The sequence below is a fragment of the Aythya ferina genome (genome assembly GCF_964211825.1).
Source record: "Aythya ferina genome assembly, chromosome: 1".
NCBI classification, from domain to species: Eukaryota; Metazoa; Chordata; class Aves; order Anseriformes; family Anatidae; genus Aythya; species Aythya ferina.
In genome coordinates this window covers 164,696,100-164,718,315 of record NC_140296.1, presented here as the reverse complement: position 1 = coordinate 164,718,315, position 22,216 = coordinate 164,696,100, and the positions used below count along the sequence as shown (strand labels likewise).

At 40.5% G+C, this 22,216-nt stretch overlaps 1 protein-coding gene and 1 long non-coding RNA gene across 5 annotated transcripts; one reads left to right on the top strand and one right to left on the bottom strand.

Annotated features, from left to right (window-relative positions):
• Positions 1 to 1,751: 1,751 nt before the first annotated feature.
• Positions 1,752 to 19,344, bottom strand: LOC311438900. 4 transcript variants are annotated; one of them, XR_014694412.1, is made up of 8 exons: positions 19,226 to 19,344; positions 18,114 to 18,233; positions 17,219 to 17,300; positions 16,245 to 16,991; positions 15,563 to 15,727; positions 14,806 to 14,907; positions 9,810 to 9,924; positions 8,317 to 9,124 (listed from the first exon to the last, which is right to left on the bottom strand). It is a non-coding gene; the product is annotated as an uncharacterized lncRNA (long non-coding RNA). The 4 variants fall into 4 exon arrangements; XR_014694414.1 differs by lacking the exons at positions 18,114 to 18,233; positions 19,226 to 19,344 and adding an exon at positions 1,752 to 2,519 and having other exon boundaries at positions 8,806 to 9,124; positions 17,219 to 17,959; XR_014694415.1 differs by lacking the exons at positions 18,114 to 18,233; positions 19,226 to 19,344 and adding an exon at positions 5,035 to 5,850 and having other exon boundaries at positions 8,806 to 9,124; positions 17,219 to 17,958.
• Positions 19,214 to 20,323, top strand: MYF6 (myogenic factor 6; the record flags this gene model as incomplete). Its single annotated transcript, XM_084523910.1, has 3 exons — positions 19,214 to 19,732; positions 19,886 to 19,970; positions 20,074 to 20,323. The coding sequence occupies 3 exons, from the start codon at positions 19,214 to 19,216 to the stop codon at positions 20,190 to 20,192; spliced, it is 723 nt and encodes a 240-aa protein (XP_084380036.1). The 3' UTR covers positions 20,193 to 20,323.
• Between the last annotated feature and the right edge of the window lie 1,893 nt (positions 20,324 to 22,216).

The following is a 22,216-nucleotide window of genomic DNA, read 5'->3' as shown; positions in this document are numbered from 1 at the left end:
TTAGTGTCTTCTTTACCAAAATGAACCTTAGAAGTGCCTTAATGTAAATTATTTGGAATTTTCAAAGCACATTCAGAACCAAACCTGGAAAAACAGTGATGGAATTGAAGATAGAAAGTGACAAAAAAGTGCTGATCAATATGTACCATACCTGGTAGTCGCAACTTTTTTAACAGAATCTTAAACAAAACAGGTGCAACAAAAGAGGTGCCGAAACAAAGTGAAACAAATATTCCTTCAGTTACCTTAAATAAATAAATAAAAATATATGAAAAGTATCCATTTAGCTGTCAGTTTTAGGAGATACACATAGGGTAATAATGAATTCAGTGCATGTATATAATTAAGATGCCTGTTCATTCACTGCTGCAAAGACTGCAATGCATTGAGTGCAGTAGCCTGCAGTTGGAAAACATTGACACGTAGTTTTGGGCATATATTTGTCAATTTTTGATTGTAAGGAACTAGGTCAAGGAAAATATACTGAAACTGGTACACTGTTCTCCCAATTTTCCACAACTGCTGTGTCACCACTATGCATGATACTGAAAAGACAATTCTTCCCAATATTGTTCTTCATGTGTTCTGTTTTCTATTTTTCATTGCTTCTGTATTTGTTTCTGTTTTGTGTTGTTTGTCAATATGTGACATATCATAAGGTACTGTAAACAAATACGGGTCATCTAAGTCAGATACTACAGGCTCAATCATATGTCATTCTCAGGTGAGGAGTGTAGTGGTCTTCAAACTTTCTCTATTCCCTTCCCTCTAAGTTGGTTTGCAGATAACATCACAGAATATCAGCTGCATTTCTGCACTGGCCCTTCCCCAGAATACATTTTCTTTCCTGTCCTGTGTGTGGCTACAGTTATGAGCTATAAGACAAGTGCAGACCTACTATAGTGCAGACCTCAGAGCTGAACAGCAGTATCAGTTGCATGTCTTTGCAGCATAGGCACTGCATACAGTTGTAAGGATAAACTAAATTACTGGCTTCCTATCCCCAGGTTCCCTCTACTGCTATCACAAATTCTGGTATAAATTTTAGTGCTTTTTACTGTTCAGTCAGTTGAAAACAGCAAGATGGATCCAATGTTTAGTATTTTGCATAGCAATTCTCTTTTCCCAAACAATGCCAAACAAATTACTGATTTTAATTCCTTTTTCTCCCAGCTCACTTATCCTGTAGTCCCTTTCTCATATTCTTTCTCATATTCAACTGTGTAAAGAAAACTGCAAATCAATGGCTTTTTAGCAGTGAATAACAATGTCCATGGCACATTTCACAGATCTCACTTCACCAGGGAAAGTCTGTGATGAAGTTGTGCCTCTATATTTGAGTTGAAAGACAACATTTAGAAGGTTTCAGTTATATTTGGATCATCTTACTCTGCTTGTTGATTGGTGTTACCAGGGTGATCTTTTTGTAGGATGACAGCTGCACACAGCTATCCACTGTAATAATGAATAAACCATCCTGGTACTCTTCATAGTCAATAATAAGCTGAAGGAAGTTTTACAAGGATATTCCTAAAATATTTTGCAGGAGATGGAGTTATGGATGATCAGAGAAGAATATTTGGATAATGGAAATCTAATACACAGCTAAAGCTTTACCGTTCACAGTTACATTCCCCAAAGCCTGCTGAGCAGGAAGCGTCCTGGAACACAGAGCATATTTGAGACAACATAATGCAACCTTTGAGCTGAGTTCTGCAACATACCGAACACTCTTGTCAGTCATGCAGGAATGCACTTAAATAAGCTTTATTATAAATGTCCCCAGCTCATTTGAAAAACGCAAATACGGGAAATACATATTATGACAGCTGATAACAACCTTTGTGATTCGAGTTAATACTGGGAACCAAGGGACTCTGTTCAGTCAATGCTTTCACTAATCTGAAATATAAAAACAAATATTTTTTCTCCACAAGTGCAGAACCTGGACTGACGGAGTGTAGACAGAGGAGAGGGTTTTATTCCTCTAATGAAGGCATAAGCATAAAAGTAAGCCTGTATATGTATCTCTCTCCCTCAGTCTGATGTCTGTATGTGCTCTCCAGTTGGAAATAACTGCAGATAGATGAAATTTATCCACTTCTAATGCAAACCATATATCAGTAATCCCATTCTCAGAATCCACTATAAAACAGTTCAGCGCCTTTTTGTTTATCACTTTTCCTTTGGCATTCACAATAGTTCCTCTTAACTATTTTTCTTACAGAATTCTACTACTCCTCTGCAAGTATTGCAAAGACAAAGCACATAGTGTGGATCTGAGCTTGTGTATTGGGCACAGAATTCTTAAATGAGCTGCAACAACACAGCACTACTCACTAGGCAGGGGCAAGGATCGACCTGAGGAGATCCTGGCTCTCCAGCATGTAATCTTACTCCCTTTTGAGAACAAGACAGTTGTCTGACAGTCCAGTTCTGTCCAAGCTGGGGTATCCAGAAAACATTCCTGAAGCAGACTGACTTTGGGATGTGTGGAATTTAGTCTGGATATCTCTCTGCTAAACAAGAAAATTCAGAATTAACATTATCAGTGAAATGTACCATTCTGCAATTAGCTGAAGTCTTATACAACAGTACAATAAGGCAAACAGATGCACTGGACATTTCCAACCTGAACATTATACCTTGAACTCTTAGGACTACTGACTACCTGTGGTTAGTCTTATGTTCTGCTTTGGTGTAATACCTTGGTAAGGCTAGGCCGGAACTTTAATCTTCCTCTGTGTTAGAGTTGAATTAATCTTGCCTAGTTTCACCCATATAGTAGTTACAATTTAAGCTAACCTTCTGCTATTGTCAGTGGTGAGACATGGGCATGCACAGAGGGCAGTTCATGCCAGGTCTAGAACAGATCTGGCACACCTAGACGGAAGTAAATTTACTGTGTGTCTCTCACCTTTGGCTATAGGAGCTTAGCCAACTTGGGTATCTGCCAAATACTATATTCAGTAAATTTCATCAAAGGAGCACTTCTAAACAAAATGTACTCTTTATACCAACTGTACAGTTTTGTTTAACTTTAGGAAGGTCTTCAGTAGGAAATGGAGCATCTATGCAAATACACCACATAATTCCATATCCAAAGCCCTATGCAGAGAAGATTAAGTCACAGGAACTCATCTTCATGACACTGAACAGCAAAACCTCTCACTTCCTTGGTATTAACAGTGCCTTAGACTTGTAAAGACATACTGTCTTCCTTGTGGTTCACACTCAAAGTTTTGACACATTTCTTTGCTTTATATATATATATATATAAATAAATATATAAATATATATATATATATACATATATAAATATATATATATTTATATATATATATATTTCCCTCATTCAGAATGGAAATTTGGAAATACTGACCTTGGAATAGTTACAGATTATTATAGGAAAATACAGAGCTGTCCTGATAAAACAGCTATAAGGAAGATGCTTTCATTAAAAATGTTCTAGAATTCCATATTACTGTAGTTCCTCAAAATATGTCTACTCCTGTGAAGTGGTTGTTGTAGGAACATTACTAAATATAGAGTACACAAAGACCATGACTGCATGGTCAAGGTGGTGGATACATTTATCACTTCTTGATTTTCCCTTCTTTTGCCCTTCCCATTTTTCCTTTTCCTTTCCGGCACCCCTAAACAGATTAGGGGACATATCAGGTTGATGGTTAATGGAGATTAATTGTGTGAGCTATACTAACTATGTACAAAACTTAATGAGACAAACATTGCTCTCCTGTATACTGACATGCTCTCTGAAACAAGAAGGGATCCCTGACATCACTACTAGTGCTGAATGTCAGAGAAAGGTGGTCTAGCAAGATGGTCGTGTGCTACCACGGGATAAAATCTGTTTTCAGAGACTTTGCACAAATCACTTAATTTCTGTGTCTCTCAGCTTCTTGGGGAGGGAAATATTAAACCTGTTTTCCCAACTTTTATCCATCCTATCTGTTCATATTTGGAATCTCTGTGGGGAAAGTGATTTCTTCCAAAATGTCTTTGTACACTTGCTATCACAACTAAGATGTTGTCCAAGGAATAAATTCTTTCTCCTGTCAGTGTTATCCCAGTACAAACAAAAGGCATAGATATTGTCAAGAGATACTGTAGACAGTATCACTGCCACACAGTGCTCATGCTTTACTTTGTGTTCATCATCCTGTCAGTTCTTGCATCTTGAACTTGTGGTAAGCAGCAGCTCTTGGTGTCGAAAGTGGGTATTAGCTAAAACAGTATTTGCAGAGAGCTTCATTTCTGGAAAGGTTCAAATGAGTACCCCTGCAGCACAGCAGGCTACTTGTGACAAAAAGCACCTTGCTTCTTACTCAACCTCTGGACACAAATCTCTTGTCTCTGTGTTTAGAATAATAGCAAAATGTCAAGAATTAACTTATTTGAGATGCCAACATTTTTTCTAACTTGTGGTTGCTATTATGATATACTACATCCACATGTAGTTTATCCCATGCACACACATAAACACATACTCAAGCTCTTAAAGGGACATCTGAATTTGTCAAGTATAACTATCTTCCTTCATGCTAACAGAGGGACGTATGACTTGGATTAATAGTTGTCATGACCATTAAGTCTTGGTCTACAGAAATAATCGATTTTGATTTTAACAGATTGCAAGGGGTTAGAATGAAGCTTCATTTTCTTGAATGACCACTGGAACAAGTGGAAAATTATTCTGATAGAGCTGTGAAATACTTTGTGCCATCATATTATATGGTTCTCCAAAACCAGGAAAATGTTGTGAGGTCTTGTAAGGAGGCATTGTAAAATATAAAATTGCTACAACAGCTGAAAGACAGAGAATGATTCCATTGAGAGAAAACTAATGAGCAAGTGTCAAAATGGACAGTTGGTGTCAGCTCCAGAAGGATTTAAAACTTAGACATAAGCTTGAAGAAACCATGTTAATAGAGCCAATGTCTGTATGAAAAGAACTTTGTACTTAACAAAAATCCATTGTAAACAACATATTTGACAAAGCCTTTATTAAAGTGCTTAGGAGAAAAGAATGGTCCATTAATTAAATACTTAAGTACTATATTCCACTGATATTCAACATTATACAATATTATCCTTTTTCCTGAAAAAATAAATTCCAAACATAAAGTGAGAGCTTGGTATATTGATAAATTTTGGTAAGAAATTCATCTTTCCAAAAAGGCAAATCTATGAGAAAGTTCTTAATGTTTCATTTATAATGAAATTAAGATTACATATCAAATGAAACAAGATTTTCTGCTACCATTTTAAAACAGTTCTTTATGATCTATATAGAATAGTCTCAATCACATTTAGGAAATCAATTGTATATACTGTAGAACTATTTATAATTCATCTCAGAGGACTGCAAAAAATAATTTTAGGCTTTATATTTCAGCAGAGGCTAACCTTGTGTTGCACATGGCTTGCACACAATTCAAATAAAGTTTCCTTGCCAAAGATGTATCACATGGCTGGTCTGCTGGCATGGCTGCGTAATCCAAACCCCTGACTTTGGGAGGAAGTGAGCCAGTGGAAGTTGTTGAGGCCAACACCTTCAAAATAGCCTGGACGCTCAGCCCAGTCCTGGTCACAAAGGGGCAGTGAGATATTAGGGCAACCATTGCCATATCCTGCATGTGAGCCTTTCCAAATGTAAGCTTCTCTCTGGCTTGTCTGCATACTCAAAGCACTTGTGGCTCTTGGGCATATTAACTTTTCAGTAAATAGACCACACTGATTACCATCCACCCCGTGTTCCATGAAGCTGGAAGTGTGTGAAATTCTGTTGTTTTTTGTTGCTATTGGTGGGTTTTTTCTTCTTCTTTCCTGAAGGTCAAAGAGGGAGAGGCATTGAGAAAGGAGTAATGACACTGAACAGGAGTTGGCTTGTGCTCAAGGATCTCAAGGACATTTAAGCATTACAATGCTTAACTCTGGGACATCCTGCTGTGCAGCAGAATCCTTAGTTGGCAAGTGCCCAACCTCAAAGCACACAGAAAAACTGTCACTAAGGAAAGGAACTCTCAGAAATTATGAGTGGAATCTGGGAGACAGCAAGCATTGACAATGGAGACAAAAACTGGCAAATTACACATGCCCACATAGCTCTGACTGTAGCTTGCACTGGCTTGGGAGTTATCATCTCATTATCATTGTTGTCAAAAAATAGGGAATTGCCAATTTTGATTTACCCTCTAAAAAGGATCCAGAACTACATCTCTAGGCTTGTATTTTAAACATTTAAATAATACACAGGAGACACTGATTTATTTTCATCCTCTGCTTGGTTCAGAACAGGGATCTGTTTATCTACGTTTATCACATCAAATATGCTGGTCTCTGGGCTAAGGCTGCTGAGGAATCACTGTCTATCTGCCATACTCCAGTAGTGCAATTTTCAACAATATTTGAATGTCCATTCAGAAAGTGATGTAGCCTGAGGGGGGCAGGCTCTCACATGAAATATGGAAGGCAGAGTTCACACACAGTATTCAAAAAAACTGTCGTGAGCCTGGCTGGATCTGGTCCCATCTTACAAGAGTTCTGATACCTAGACCATCTTCCTTTTTTCCATCTTAATTTTCCTTAGTTAATATTGTAGAATCCATTCTAATAGGAAATAATGATAGCATAGATCATAGGAAAATAAGGCAAAAAACAAATCTTAGAAAGTTCCAGATTCTATCATATTCTGCTTGAAGGCGACATCGTTACTGGCAGAGGTCTATATAGCTGTTGCTCCACAGGCAAACCAGTCTAGTATTTATCCTTCCATCAGAAGACAGACAAAACTGCCTTGTTATAACTAATTGTATAATTTATTTTCAGTCCACATAACCACGAGCATCAGTTTACTACATACTCAATCACAGACAGTATTACAGTATTACTATTAACACCTCTGTTCTCTAATCTATACAACATTCATTCAGCATTTATTCAGCTAATGTTTCTAAGCCTCCCAGTTGCTCTTTTTAGCATTCTACATTTTCTCTAGTTGTACCAGTTGTATCTGTTTTGAGATACAATGCCTGAAAATGGGCACAGGATTGCAGCTAAAGCATTATTAGCCTAGAACAGAACAGAAGGATAACCTCATGTGCCTCCTGCCTGCTTGTGAGTCCCAGTCCCTTCCTTCTTTTGAAGAATTACCTTTTACCTAGTTAGCCTATAGTTCATTAGGCTTTCCAACATGCTCAGTTTTGTCCTTGCTCCCATCAAAATGGAATCTATTAAAGACCATATTTCTGATTTTTCACAATCAGCTTAAAATCTAAGCATGCCCTCCAACAAGCTCAGAATTCATACTGTTTGGGATACCTGCAAATTTGATGGGCTCTATACCTTCATCTGAGATATTAATTAAGACATGAGTTCCCAGAGCAGAACCGTTTAAGTGTTCTTCTTTGAGCAGTTTCCAAACAGTTGAATACACAAAGGGGGTTCGTTTTCCTGTTTTTCATATGAAAATGTCAAGTGAAGCTATAAAAAACTACATTAAAATCAAGATAAGTGGTTTCTCATGATCCTATAACCACAATAATTGCTGACTTGCTACAGAAGATTAAATTGATTTGGCACAGCTCCTTCTTGAAGATTTTGTAATGAGAATAAGACTGCTCCAAGTTAGCGTTATTTACTCCTTTGTATTCTTCCAGGAACATATAAATATTCTATTATTTTCCCAGCATTTTTAGAGAAACTTAGGTTGAACTACTCACCTAAAAGAACCTTTTTTTTTTTTTTTTTTTTTTTTCTGTTTAAGAATATGCTTTCCATTTGCTCATCTATAATATTCTGCAATCTCATCATCCGTGATCTCTCAAAGATATCAGGAAATGGCACTGAGATAAATTCAGTCAATTTTCTAAGTATGCTGAGGCTGAACCAGTTTTAATAGATACAATAATCTAATTACTTTTACCTCTTGGTTTTCCTGTCTTGACCCCTTATCTTTTTGTCACTAATGTTAATTGTGTTAACTAGTTAAACCCACTTAACTTCTTGTTGTAATTTGAATTGACAGGGGCATTAAGCACAGCTTCATCAGTTAAAGTCTTTCTCTCTATTCAGGATCCCTTAGTTTTCTTGCTACTATAATATTTGTTGAAAGTTTCTTCTTACTTTTTGTGTCATTTGATAGTTGTTTTTTTTATTTGTCCTTTGCCTTTCTGATTTTGTCTTAAGATGACTATGCCATTTTTTCTTTCGCAGCCTGAGGTCTGTCTTCTGGTTTTTGTTTGTTTGCTTTGGTTAGGTTTGGTTTTCTTTGGTTCTGTTTGGTTTGGTTGGTTGTTTTTTTTTCCTCTTCTTACTTCAGCAACATGACTTTGAGAACAGCTTAAAACTTCCCCAAAACACTCAGCAAGATCTCTGTTTTAACCCAACATCAGGACATAATCACAGTATTGAATGGTTAGAATTCTGAAAAATAGTTTACATAAAGTGTTACTAAATTCCTGGAACCATGGAAACCTCAAATTTGAGATGCTTGCCTGAGAAAGCTCCCAATAAGATGTGATAATCTGAGCTTCTGCAGACTCTTGTTTATAAACTGTTGCTGCTGCCTGTGTAAAAATCAAATTCTGCAGACACATCCTCTGACCAAGAGACAACTAATTATAAGAAGCCATTGGTCATTGATGTTGCTTGATTTTGCTCATACATTACTTTTCAGCTTGTATAATGAATGATATAGTTGGCAAAGAATGTCAGTCATGTGATCGCTTGTTCCAGAAAACATGAAGCCTTAGCATCTGTTGCCAAAAGATACATACGTACCTAGTCAATTTACTATTAACTTCACTTTTGGATCCAAATGGAGCAACACTGATGATCCAGAACCTTCAGGGACCTCTCTTCTCCAGAAACAAGTTCAATTAATTAGTTCTTAATTAGTTGGCAATCCTTCTTGTTCATTCTTCACTAATGACACTGATGACATTAATACTTTGAATGCTGATACCTAATTCTCTTATAATAATGAAAACTGATCTCCTTGATAAGAACTGTAGAAGTCCACGTAAGGTTTCTCACACTGTCAATTTCTTTACCATAATGACCTTGACTGTTAGTAGACTGTGCAGGATGGATTTTTCATCTTGAAAGAAACACAAAAAGAAAATCTTGACTGTTCATGGACAATCAATATCACAAACAACTTCTGCCTTACCCACGTCACTGTTAATGATCAATCTTGTAAACATTTCAAAGCCCTTATATTCTTCACTGGGAACCCTCTAAATATAACAAACTTTCTTTACCCTGTTGTTAAATACTTGTTTGATGCCTACATATCTTTGTTAGGTTGTTCTCTTTTATATTGTTACATTATTTTAGTTCATAATGTATAATATAATAGTAATATATACATACACATACATACTGTGTGCTTAACTGATTTTTTGGAACACTACTATGAATCTTTAATTTGTTTTGAAAAATGCTAATTCTGTCCTCCACAAACACAGTTTACAGATTGGTATTCATTTCTGAAATACAGGTTCTGTCCTGTGTAGCTATTATTTATTTCTAGTGATCCTGATCCCTCAAACCAAGACATCTCTTACTGATGACACCAAAGTGAGTGCAAGATGAAAGTATTCTGTGATTGGACTTGTACCCTGAAGACTGCTTTCCTGCTGTACACACAACTGCTCTCATTATCTCCACTCACTATTGAATTTGCAACTTGCTAATTAACATGGCTGCAAGTAACCAATTCTGAAGGAAAAGAAAGATAGGTGCTCTAACATGAACTGGCAAGTGCCATGCTGTGAACTTACCTGTCCCTTACACTACCATCCCTTTTCAGAAACTGCCTGCAGACATTGCTAGTTGCTTTTTAGTGCTGCTCCAATGTTGCTGTCCCAAGCTGAAGACAGTAGTTCCAGTACAAAGCTTTTAAAAGAAAGTGTATTCTCATAAAATGGCATTTATAATATATAATTAGTCATCTAATTCAAGCAATGGGCTTTTTAGAAATAAAAAGTACTCAGTAGCTCCCACTGAACATAATGTGACTAGGCTACTACATGTGGACATATCTAAAATAGATTGATTATTTGTCACTTGGAGCTTGCAGCGTACATAGTATCTGCTTATTATTCATGGTGCACAGTTACTTCTGTTCTGTCTATTTTTCAGCTATTATAGTAGTCAATAATACTACAAAATGATAATTACACTGCTTAGCACTTCCAGCCAAACATTTCTGTTAGCCTGCTGTAATGCACAAATGTTGTTTAAAAATACTGGCACTGCAGGTCAACAGATTCTGTTATAAGCCAGCTGTTTCACACTTCACAAGAAAAATATTTCCTCACTATTTTCTTTAAGTCTAAACATAGCTATATGTTGTCTAGATACAAATTTCAGAATGCAGATCTAGGATTGGTCTTCCAGGGATTCTCTATATAATCAGAATACATTCTTAAGTTATTTCTTTCTTCTAAGATTTTCCTCAATGTTTAATTATCAATATTTATTTTCTAAGAAACATGATTAGTATAACTTCTATAAAAATCCAAACATTTCTATCGAATCAGTTTAAGCCATATTTTGGAGATTTTTTTTCTTTCGGGCAGAGTGCACTTCTGGCAATATTTTAGTCTATGCAGTTTCTCTGAAATGTTCTCCAGCATGGTCTGGTGAAATACAGAAATTTTTTGAGTATGATTGTGTAAAGTGTGACTAGAACAAAAAGGGTAAGAATCATTTTGTCAGGTAGAATTTCTAAATACTGATCCTTTTTCACTCCTGTATTGTTTCCTACATGTGAGATGAACTTCATGGGGAAGAAAGAATGTCAACTAAGACAAGGTTCTTCCTGACTTCGAGAAATGTCATGTTTTCTTTTAGGGTGACCATAAGACTCCTCTGTACTGTTGGAGCATCACAGAGGTGACTTAACATGGTACAGAAAAAGTGGCCAGGGACAGTTACTTATTTCAAAAATCTCACATGAAAAAACTGCAGATTTTCTTTGTGCCACAAACCCACAGCACGTTCAAGAGACTGTTGCAACCCCTAGGTCCTGTTGTACTTAAAAAAATACATTTCTGAGCCTAAGGAATCTCAAAGCAAGTGTAACCTTGCATATAAACATGCAGAAGTTATGAAGTGACATGAAATTAACAGAACAGATGAAGGAATATGAGATAGACTGTTGTATTTCTTACACTGACAGATCACAGGTAACCTTATTTACAAAGCATGTACCTTAAATGACATACAGTCAAATAACATAATGACCTTCACAGCCTAAAAGAGTTTTGCAGCTGTGCAACAGGTTCTGATAACAACATGATACAATATATGCTAGATTCAAGGTCATTATTGCTATTTAATTCAGAGCAAAATTATTTTCAGAAGCCTTTCTCTTAATGGCTTCTATTTTCCAAAAGAAGCAGATATTTTCCTTTTGAAAACTGGTGTAGATAAGATACATGGGGATTCTGCATCAACATCTTCTCAAGTCCCGGATATGTTATACAGAATTTAAGTTTGCAAGAGATTCCATCTATCACGTTTGAGGATGGATATCACAGTAACTACAGGAATTAGGAATAAACTTTCCTGTTGAAACCAACAGAGCATGCTATATCTTCAGCTGAAGCATCTGATACACATCTTTCTCAGAAAATACAGATGACAGATTTGGTGGACAGCAGTGAGACAAGTCATTCCTGGCACCTCGAACACATCTTCCCTATATTTGGTGGAAGACAAAACTTTAAGGACTTTTGAGGTATTTTCCAGGTAGACTACTGACTAGGTTATAGCCAGGAAGGGACAGGCATATATTTGTCTTTTAATGAGTAAAAGAAACCAGCAGATGCAGGATACTGTGAGTGACACAAAATGGCCCCAAAATACACCAACTAATGTATCAGCTCCATCCTAGTGGAGACAGTAAGAAGATATTAGAATGAATAATTAAAATGTTTGAAGATCTGTATATTCTTCAGAGATAAAGGTAGGTCTGTGAAAACATTTTTTTTTCTATACTACAGAAAGAGAGGGAGAAAGTGATATATATATATATATATATATATATTTAAGAATGAATATACAAACCCAGTTGTTTTATTTTTGGATTAAAGCCCAGTAAAGCCCAAGGATTTTGGATATGCAGGAAGCAAAAGAGTTGTGAAAAGCTACACAGAGAACAGAATCTGACCAGTGCATAGAAAGGAATGGTCACATCAGACTACCCCAAGTTCATGTTGTGAACATTACATTCAAATCAGTCAGCAACATATTGGAAAACATATGGAAATTCAGATAATGGCAGTACTATGACAGTAGCAGGAGTATAAAAATATCCAGCACCAAATATGAGTTAAAAAAAAAAAAAAGTACTAAATATCTAAATGATAAATAAACAAAGATGTAAACTAAAACTTCATTCCTCTGATGGTGGGAAAGAGCTCTTTATAAACACAAAGAACAAAAGTAATTCAAATGTCTACATTAAAGGGTTAAAGAGAACAATAGCTATGCCTTGAAATTGACTGGTTCACAGAAGGATTCAAAGGTAAAATTGAAATCACCTAGAGGGACAAAATTCCAGTCCTAGAAAAACATTTTATACCTAAGTATACATGAATATACATGTATATTTGTTGCAGGAAGAACATCCAAAAATCCCTCAACATATATTCAAAGTTGAGTCTGACTTAGCAAAGCCAATTGTACCTAAGCAAGAACTGGGAAGAGAACACTTGAGATGTAGCATTTATGTCTGCTAAGGCTGAAAACTTGGCAGGACAGAAAAACATCATTCTATATTTACCATATATTATGGAAAGATTGATGACATGTCACCCAAAGGATCTCAAGCAAGCCATAACAATGTATATGAGACAAGCTTTATTTGTTCAGTTGGCTGGTAGTGGAAAGAAAAAGAGATAATGATGATTCACAGAGAAAAAATCTCAAAGTATAAATCATGCACAATGTTCAAAATACAAATCATGGATAAATCAACACTTCTTCCAAATTATGAGCTAAATTGTTTGTCCACAAAAGCAGAACAATGTTGAAAATATAATGAAAAAAAAAAATTGAAATTATAGACAACAGAGAAAATGTATACTGTAGGAGTTGGACTTGATGATCCTTATGGGTCCCTTCCAACTCGGGATATTCTATGATTCTATGATGAACAAGGAAATCTATGGGACAATGAAAGGATTGCATTACTTCCAATACATTATTTACATTTTAGAAAGGGATCTCAGGAGATTCTCATATCAGTTGTTTCTGCATTTTAAATCCACAAGTGCATGGAATAACTGAGTATATTAATGTAGCACCAGGAAATAAGTCAAGACCCAGTAATGCCTACATGTGACTACAGCTTACTAACTTTATCTTAGTTATCCAGTGCTATGTATCTCTAATCAAATGGCTCATTGTACTGGTACATCCATATGTCAAAGGGTTCATATCAGGAACCCAAAAAAAAAATTTGGCGATGGATAATGAAACTGTTTAATGCAATTCGTGTATAGAAGGTGATCATTCAGCATAAACACTTGGTGGCTTTGTGATGTAATGTTTAAAACAATCCCTATGTTATTGCTGGGAAGAGAGCTCTGTACATCCATAACTTCCATTGTACCTTCATGGTTTCCAGACTCCAGGGCACTGTCATCCCATTTTTCCATGAAGTGTTGTGGTTCTGCCAAAATCTCTTATGAGCTTCAGAAAAGAAAGCTGCTTTTTTCCACTGCCTGAACACTGAGCTCTCTTTCTGTCCATAGGCAGCAGGGATATGATTAGTCTAAGTGCTGGACTGCAGACACTGATTCTCCTACAAGCTTTTCTTTACTTTCACTTACAGAATTAAAAATTGTATTTATTTTAATTAGTAGTAGCAGCTATGGTTTAATTATTGTCCTTTTGACTGAGTCAGGTTTAGATATCATTGTCATTACATTCTGAAACTGTATAGTGTGAAAATGCACTTTCTGCTTATAGTCTAAACAAATAAATAAGTATATAACTATAAAATGATCTTTCCTGTACTTACAAAAAAAAAATGTGATAGCAAAAAATATGATTATGAAGCACATGATGTGTCTTGGACTCTTGTCAAATTTCAAGTCCCCCCCCTCCCCTCCTTTTTTTTTTTTTTTTCTTCCTAATCAAAAGTAGAAGATGACTATAATTTTTATTGCTTTCTTTCCTGCAAAGAATCCCAGGATAGAACCACGGAAAATGCCTGTCCCAGCCAGCAACAGTGCAATGGGCTTCTGGTTTCTGATTGGCAATGCCTCCTCCCCAGGAAAACGTCTTGTAGTAAAATAAATGTGTTTGTGCAGTGGTGACTATTTGTCACTGTAGACCCTGACACAGGCATTAAAGCATCTGCCATTTAGAACTGTGTCTCATAACTGCCCAACATGAGAGCTGTAATGAAATCCTACTTTACCATCTTGAACCAGAGGAGTCTGTTTAGTTAGCAAGGTTGCACCTCTCAGATACTAACAGGACTGTAACTGATATGAACACTAAAGTCCATATCCAATCAAAGGAAAACAGCAGTGATTTGGAACAGCAATAGAGCCAAGGCCATTGTGAATAAGACTTTTTTTTTTTTTTTTAAATCTTCCCCTACAGAGACTGTATAATTATATGAAGTAGTCTTTTTCATATCTCTGCCTTACTGACTTTCTAGCCCCACAGCATGCATTATGATTCACTACTCCACTTGCCAAACTTGCATTTCAGGGATGCTTGTTTACATGTTCTCTGAAATAGCCATATACTTACACACAAGCACCAGCATGCAGACTACACGCACTTCCTCTAGTCAGTTCCCAAATTTGCAGTGAGTGCACGTGACATTGTGGATATCCAAATAATATAATTTCCCTGGAAAAATAGAATTTGAAGAGAGTACAGTAAAAAATAGAATCTAAGTAAGCAGAAGTCAGCTGGAAGTATAACAACATATATAAATGAAAATCAGGACTTAAAGCTGCTCCATGTTCCATGCTCCTGCAGACCAATCTGGAGTTCATATAACTTAGATAATTGAGTTCAGAAAAGCAGTGTCCCTACATACCACAGGCCATGGAGTCTGGCATGCTTCATTCCAGCAGCAGGAGTTATTTTTCCATGAATGACAGTTAAGTGCCTTTGCTTAAATTTCACACAGGCCATTGTCAGCATAATAAAATCTGGTCTCCCATAGGGTCACCATTGCTCAGACTTTCAAGAAAATTCATGGAAATTATCTAATCTCTCTTCAACAAACATTTATCTGGCAAATTGTAGATTTGGGATAAATACATGTTCTTTACCAGATTGCATGCCTTTTGTGCACTAGCTTTGCCCTTATGATGTCCACATCACTGAGACATTTGAAACATCTCTAGAAAAGAAAGATGTCTTAGTCCTTCTCACCTGCTTAAAACTTCTTTCCATGTTTCATTCTTTTAGGCTTTTGCAATCCTTGGCATAATGTACTATTTCAGCAGTGAATTTCATAGTGCAGCAACACATCAAATTTTTCTGTAGTTCTTACCAGTGAACTGTGACTATCAGCAGATTAGCGGATAGTATAGGTACATCAGGATCAGATCTGTAGAAATTAGTAGTGCTGATGACCTAGCATCCACTTCACTTTTTAGGGTACCTTCCCGCTTAGTTTCCTTGGAACAAAATCCAGATGACACATGCTGAGAGCACCCTGTAATGAGTATCAAAATGCAGTAAGTGTGGGCTATTCAGAGATTGGCTCCATAAGGGCATTCCTTACAAATGAAAATGAGAATGTAAACACACCCTATATGGGTATTTGAGTGCACCTCTTTACACTTCAGGAGGAAAGGCAAAAAATTAACCCTAGAAAAACTTTGACTGGTGTCGTAATTATACAACATACAGGTAATAACAGACAAAAAAAAAAAAAAAAAAAAAAAAGGATGTTAACTGATATCCCCAGATATGCTGTTGAGCCCAATCTGAATATACTAAAAAACTCAGGTGAGAAGGTCTATGTGAACAGGAAGTGACTGAGAACAGGACAGGAGAACGAGCTTTGACTTTGTGGCAAAATTACTCTAAGTGGTTGCCTTGAGACTATAATGAGGACAGTGTATGAATTTTCCTGTTGAGAAGCTAGATTAAAAATTGTAAAATTGAAACAGGAGGTGATACAATTCACACTAAAAAATAAAAGTAAAAAAAAAAAAAATCATCCTTACCTAGGTGCCCATTCAGAGTGCTAAACAGGATCAGATATGCCTGATCCCCACTGGTTATCGATACCGCTGTGAAGAGTCAAAGGGATAAAAGGTTAAAATTCCATCATGCCTGTGGCTGAAGTAAGTGAAGAAGAAAAAGGAAGCATTTGGAGTGGTACACAGGGCCCTGTGGGTCCAAGATAATAAAATATTTCTCTGTAATTCCAGACTATAAACTTCTGCTCAAGCCATAAGATGTCAAGAGTGACCTGATCACTTATGAACTCACTATTCAACCCTAATTATACAGAATATTTTAGAATTAATTTGGAGGAAAGGGTGATTGAAGTTCTAGAGATCAGCTGTAACGTAAAAGCAAATTGATTACAGGTAGAGTTTTGCAGTGGTCCCCCTTCCAATTCCATGTCCACTTTTTTCTTGTTTTTACTTCCTTTTAGATCTTGTGCTTATATCAAGCAAGATCTGGCATGTAAGGTGTGAAGAGAAAAAGACAAGCATCAACTTATGACTCCTCCACTTGGCCCACTATTGTAATGGAGAACATTACTAACAGCATTTTCTTCACATATGTTCTGGTTGCTTGCTAACTGTATTATTTTATGACATTGGTTATGACCAAGGAGCAGAAACAGGTCACACACTGTGATGGCTATAGCACAATCAAAGTTGCTTGTGTGGAGGGGGAATGGACAACTTCATCAAACTAAAAATCAGTTGCAGTTGATGAAAGTTCTGCTCAATAAAGAACTATGTTATGCCTACATTATTCTGAAGAGCTAGGTCTGTTTACTCCAGATCTTAATGAATAAATGTTGGAAAGAAATAAGATTTTATTTTGTTTCCTGCTTAAAGCAAAAACGCTACTGATAGCTGAAAGAACATGTGGCTCCTAAACTTCCACTTTTGAAACTCCCAAAGTCAAGCTAAAACTCTCTGAGAGGAAAACCACGTTTTAGTAGTGTTTCTCCCACAACCTAAGTTTTTATTTGTGCACCTCACCAGTAGATTGATCTTTTCTGTCTTGTTCCAAACACCACCAGAGCAGCAGCAAAAAAACTAATGATTAAAAGAAAAAAAAAAAAAATAATAACTGTAGTAAAGGTGGAAAGTTTTAAGCAATCAGCAGACATTATTATTTTTTTATTACCACTGTCATTACCGGTATGGGGAAAACTTCCCTTTGGTACTGAAAAGCACATAATGGCAAGGGGCAATATGAGAAATGCAAAGGATGGGTAAAGGCTGACATATCCCTTTTTAAAGGTAGAAAATTAAATCACATGGAAATTAAATGACTGGTCAAAGGTCAAACAGCAAACTAAGTACAGAGAGAGGAAACTCTGTCTTATGTTCAGCTCCTTAACTGTAAGGCTACTACAAAGTGAAAAAAATACCTCAGTGCTGGAATATTAATATCAAAATTAGTTTCACTGAAAACAGGTTGAATTTCTCTGTCTCATTCAAAAATGGATTGTGTTCTGCCTAATTAAAACTGAAATGAGATCCATTTCAGCAATATTGATTTGGTCAAAACAAAACTGCAGCTACTCCATAATATATTTGTACTCATAAAAACTGGTTTGCAATCAGTTTTGGAGAAAGTCATGCCAATAATCAAGGTAACTGCAGCTTTTAAGAATGGAACAAGAATGCCACAGTTCCTTTCAGAAAGAAGTCAAAAGCTAGCTTTGAGAGATACCCTGGTATTCCAGGGCTATATATGTTTTATTTAGATAAATATATATATATATATATATATATATATATATATATATAAATATTTGTATAAGCAGTGAGAAATTGCATGTGATTAAAGAAAGCAAGGCAGCTCAGGGAAAGAAGCAGACAGGACATTTTCCCATATCTTACCTTCCGTGAGGTGAGAGAGGCCTAGACATGATGTGACATTACAGTATATGCTAACAGAGAGTGATCACAAGCTGCGTTTCTGTCTCCAGGGCCAGGAAGCCCTGGAAGTCTTGCCAGGCCCTGGGGATTAAACTGCAATTAGAACAGATGCCTGAACTTCGATTGCCCCAAACACTGTCAAGGACAGGGGCTGTCCAGAGAGCCACATCGGACCGTAACCCAGTCACCTGGACTCACTTCTGTCACCTCATGGGCAACATGGGAAAGTTCAAATGAAAACGCCACACTGAGGTGCACTAACTGGGTGCTTCGACACCGCAGCAAGGCTCTGCCTTGGCAGAGGTACTCTGTGTGTGGAGGAATAGTGAGCTTGGCTCCTAACCTTGGGCTGGCCCGGGCAGCGTGGGTCACAGGAATGGCATGCCTCAAGGCGGGGGGGGGGGGAGAGAGAGGAGGGGGAATAGCAAGGGCTTCTTCTCAAAATATTAACCCTTCTATTTGGAGAGCTGTGGCTGCCTTTGAAACCTCTCCTTGTAGACCTATACTTAGCACTGGGTAAGAAGCGTGCAGTGCGTATCTGTGTGTGCATGTGTGTGTGTGTGTGTGCATGAGTGTGTGTGAGCCAGGGAGGGCTGGGGGCGGGCTCCACCCGCAGCCCCCCGCCTTTGTCCTGCGGCCGAGCCCCTTGAGCTCCACAGCCAGGCCTCCCGCTGCACCCAGGCACGGCTCCACGAGCCCCCTCCACATGTTCCGTCACACATCCCACACTCACCGTTTTCGGGGTGTATTTTTCTATTTCATTTGTTTTCTTTAAAAAAATATATATTTTTTTTTTTCCTGTGTCCCCTTGTTCTGCCCCCTTTCCTCCCCCCTTCTAAATTGGAGATGTTCTCAGGACAGCGCCCAGGAGACTGGCTGGAATCAGTTTTGGAGGGTGATGCACCGCGACAGCTAAAAGTTGGATAGGGTTTCAGCAGCTCCTATATATAAAGCAGGGGGGACTTATGTCACTGCACTAATTAAATTCCATCTGGGTTGTTCCTCGGGGTGTTTTCGAGCCTGCCACCCAACTCGAGCAGGCAGAAGGGCCGAGGGACAGCATGATGATGGACCTTTTCGAAACTGGCTCCTATTTCTTCTACTTGGACGGGGAGAATGGAGCCCTGCAGCAACTGGAGATGGCGGAGGGTTCCCCGCTGTACCCAGGCAGCGACGGCACTTTGTCCCCCTGTCAGGACCAAATGCCGCCAGAGGCCGGCAGCGACAGCAGCGGCGAGGAGCATGTGCTGGCCCCCCCGGGCCTGCAGCCCCCTCACTGCCCCGGCCAGTGTTTGATCTGGGCTTGTAAAACCTGCAAGAGAAAGTCGGCCCCCACGGACAGGCGGAAAGCGGCCACCCTGCGGGAGAGGAGGCGGCTGAAGAAGATCAACGAAGCCTTCGAGGCGCTGAAAAGGCGGACTGTGGCCAACCCCAACCAGCGGCTGCCCAAGGTGGAGATCCTGAGGAGCGCCATCAGCTACATCGAGAGGCTGCAGGACCTCCTGCACAGGCTGGATCAGCAAGAGAAAATGCAGGAGGTCGGGGGGGACGCCTTCAGCTTCAGCCCCAAGCAGGCAAATGTAAGCACGGCCGCCTGGCACCCGGCTGCGGGGCCGCCGCTCCCCTCCCTCCCCGCCCGCCTCCCTCCTTCCCCCGCAGCCCCGGGGCACGGGGGGGCTGCCCCCCGCTAACGCAGGCACCTTCCCCTCTCCCCGCGTCCCCCCCTGCCGCAGGGCTCGGACTTCCTCGGCACCTGCGGCTCCGACTGGAGAAACCTCTCCGACCATTCCCGGGCGCTGGGAGCCAGCCCCAGAGCAGGTAACACCCCACTGTGTGTCCCCCCCCGCCCCCAGCCCCACCGGCCGCAGCCGCCGTCCCCACGAGGCACCCCCCCCGTCTCTCTTTTTCTCTCGCCTGGCAGGAGGCTCCGCCGTCGAGTCGTCTGCTTCCAGCAGCCTGCGCTGCCTCTCCTCCATAGTGGACAGTATTTCCTCCGACGAGCCCAAGCTGCCCGGCGTGGAGGAAGCGGTGGAGAAATGAGGCAGGGCCGGCGGGGCTCGGGCCGAGGTACCGCGGCCCCCCCAAGCCTGACGGAGCGGTCCCCGCCGACCCGAGCCCGAAGGACTTCTCCTGACCCCCTTTTCACCCTGAGTTTTGTTTTCTTTACGCCTCGTCGCATAGACCAGCCTCCCCCCCCCCCCCCAATTTTCCGTTTTTAATTTAAGAGACTTACTCGCGTGCCGGTGATCCGCTTTGCCCGAGGCTCACCGAAACGTCCATTCCTGTCTGAGTGGAGCTGCCGGCTGCCTTCCGTGTTAGCGGCGTTCAGAGAGGTCCCGCCTCGTTGCGTTTCTGTAAATACTTTTAGTACTGTCTTTTCTTTTGTAAACACGAAAAAAAAAAAAAAAAGAAAAAAAAAAAAGAATATATATATATTTAAATGGTGGGATGTGATATTGTATATAAGGACGGACGGATCTCCCGGGTTGTAAAATAAAGCCCTTTGTGTTACAGTGTCTCTCCCCCCGGTCAGTCAGTACTAACCCGAGCCTGGAGCCCGAGCCCGCCGTGCCCTCAGCCGGACGACCCCGCAGAGCCGGACCCGTGTGGCGGAGGCAGCTGCGGGGACACATTTCCCTCTGCTCCCTCCTCTAAGGACCGTCTCTCCTCGCCCAGGCCCGCCCCGGCGGTGCTAATTACCCCCTCCTCCCCTGCAGTCTCCCCGGGGAAGCGGGGTCGGGCGCTGGGAGCCGGGGAGAAGGAGCCCCCAGACGCGCCGTGTGCCCCTAAACAGGCAAGGAGAGGGCACCGCTGGATGAGAAATGGGGGTCTGCAGCACGCTTTTTGGGCCCCGAGGGGCAGCGGCAGGCTGTGACGGTACCCGGCTCCCCGCGGGGCCGGAGGGCCGTGATTTCTCCCGAGGAAAGGCGACTCCCCTTGGCTTCCCTACTACTTGAGGGAGAAGAGAGAGGGGTCCCTCGGGGAGGAAGGAGTTAAGCGGCGAGAGGAGGGGGGCAGCAGCAGACGAAGCCTTTCACTCAGTGATGTAAAAAAAAAAAAAACAAAAAAAAAAAAAACACAACACAGCCTGTCCGAGGATGGCGGAGCGGCAGCTCCTCGCGGCCAGGACGTTCCGGTTTGTAAGGGATTGTTTGTAATCCCAGGAAGGGGCGACCACCGGGAAACCAGCGCGCCCTGCCCTGCGCGCACACACACAGCGCGCTGCGGGACAGCTGACAGAGGCACCGGCTTCAGCTCAAAGGCTCTGCTGCAACTCTTTGCCCGTGGGCGCTCTCCTCGGCAGCTCTAACCCCTGATTTATTTTTTGTTTTTGTTTTTGAAAGGTCACAGCCACGTTTCTGGAAGGTCTCACCCTTCCCGGCCACACTGGCACAGCTGCGCTCGCCCGAAGGGGAAGCCCTTGAAGGAGACCCGCTATGCCGGTGCCGTCTTTCCTCCCTTTTTGTTAGCCGTGGCCAGCCTGGTTTTAAACCTGTTAAGTAATTGCTCTCCGCTGAGAGCGAAATGAGTTGTATCCGTTGGTAACAACTCATTGCGGAGGTACGGTGCGATGGGCATGTAGTGACAGAGGACACACGCTTGCCCCCCTTTTCTGGTTCCAAATAAACCCTTTGCTTTGGGGAACTCACGGCCTGCTAAGAAAGCGGCGCCTCGGGGAGCTCGGGCTCCTTTCTGCGCGTTATTTGGAGCTCTGGAGAAAGATCGACGAGCCGAGGTCCCGGGGTCCCGTCCCAGCGCCCAGCACCGCGGCCCGGCGGGGCAGGACCCCGGCAGGACCCCCCCGCAGCGCCTCCTTCGTCGGCCGGGCAACTCGAGCGGTTCCTGGGAATAGATTTGCCCCAAGGAAGTACTTTCCTTGAAAATACCTCCCGAAGAGACGCTCCGTGACCCCCGTGCGGCCGGCGTGCCAGGCTTCCCGGCGAACTTCTCGGTGTGTTTGCAATTAAACTGTTTGCGTTTGATATTAATAACGATAATCTTCGCCTAAATCCGAAGCCAAAGCAAACAGGGCCGTGGAATCACAGAACCAGAGGCCAGTCACC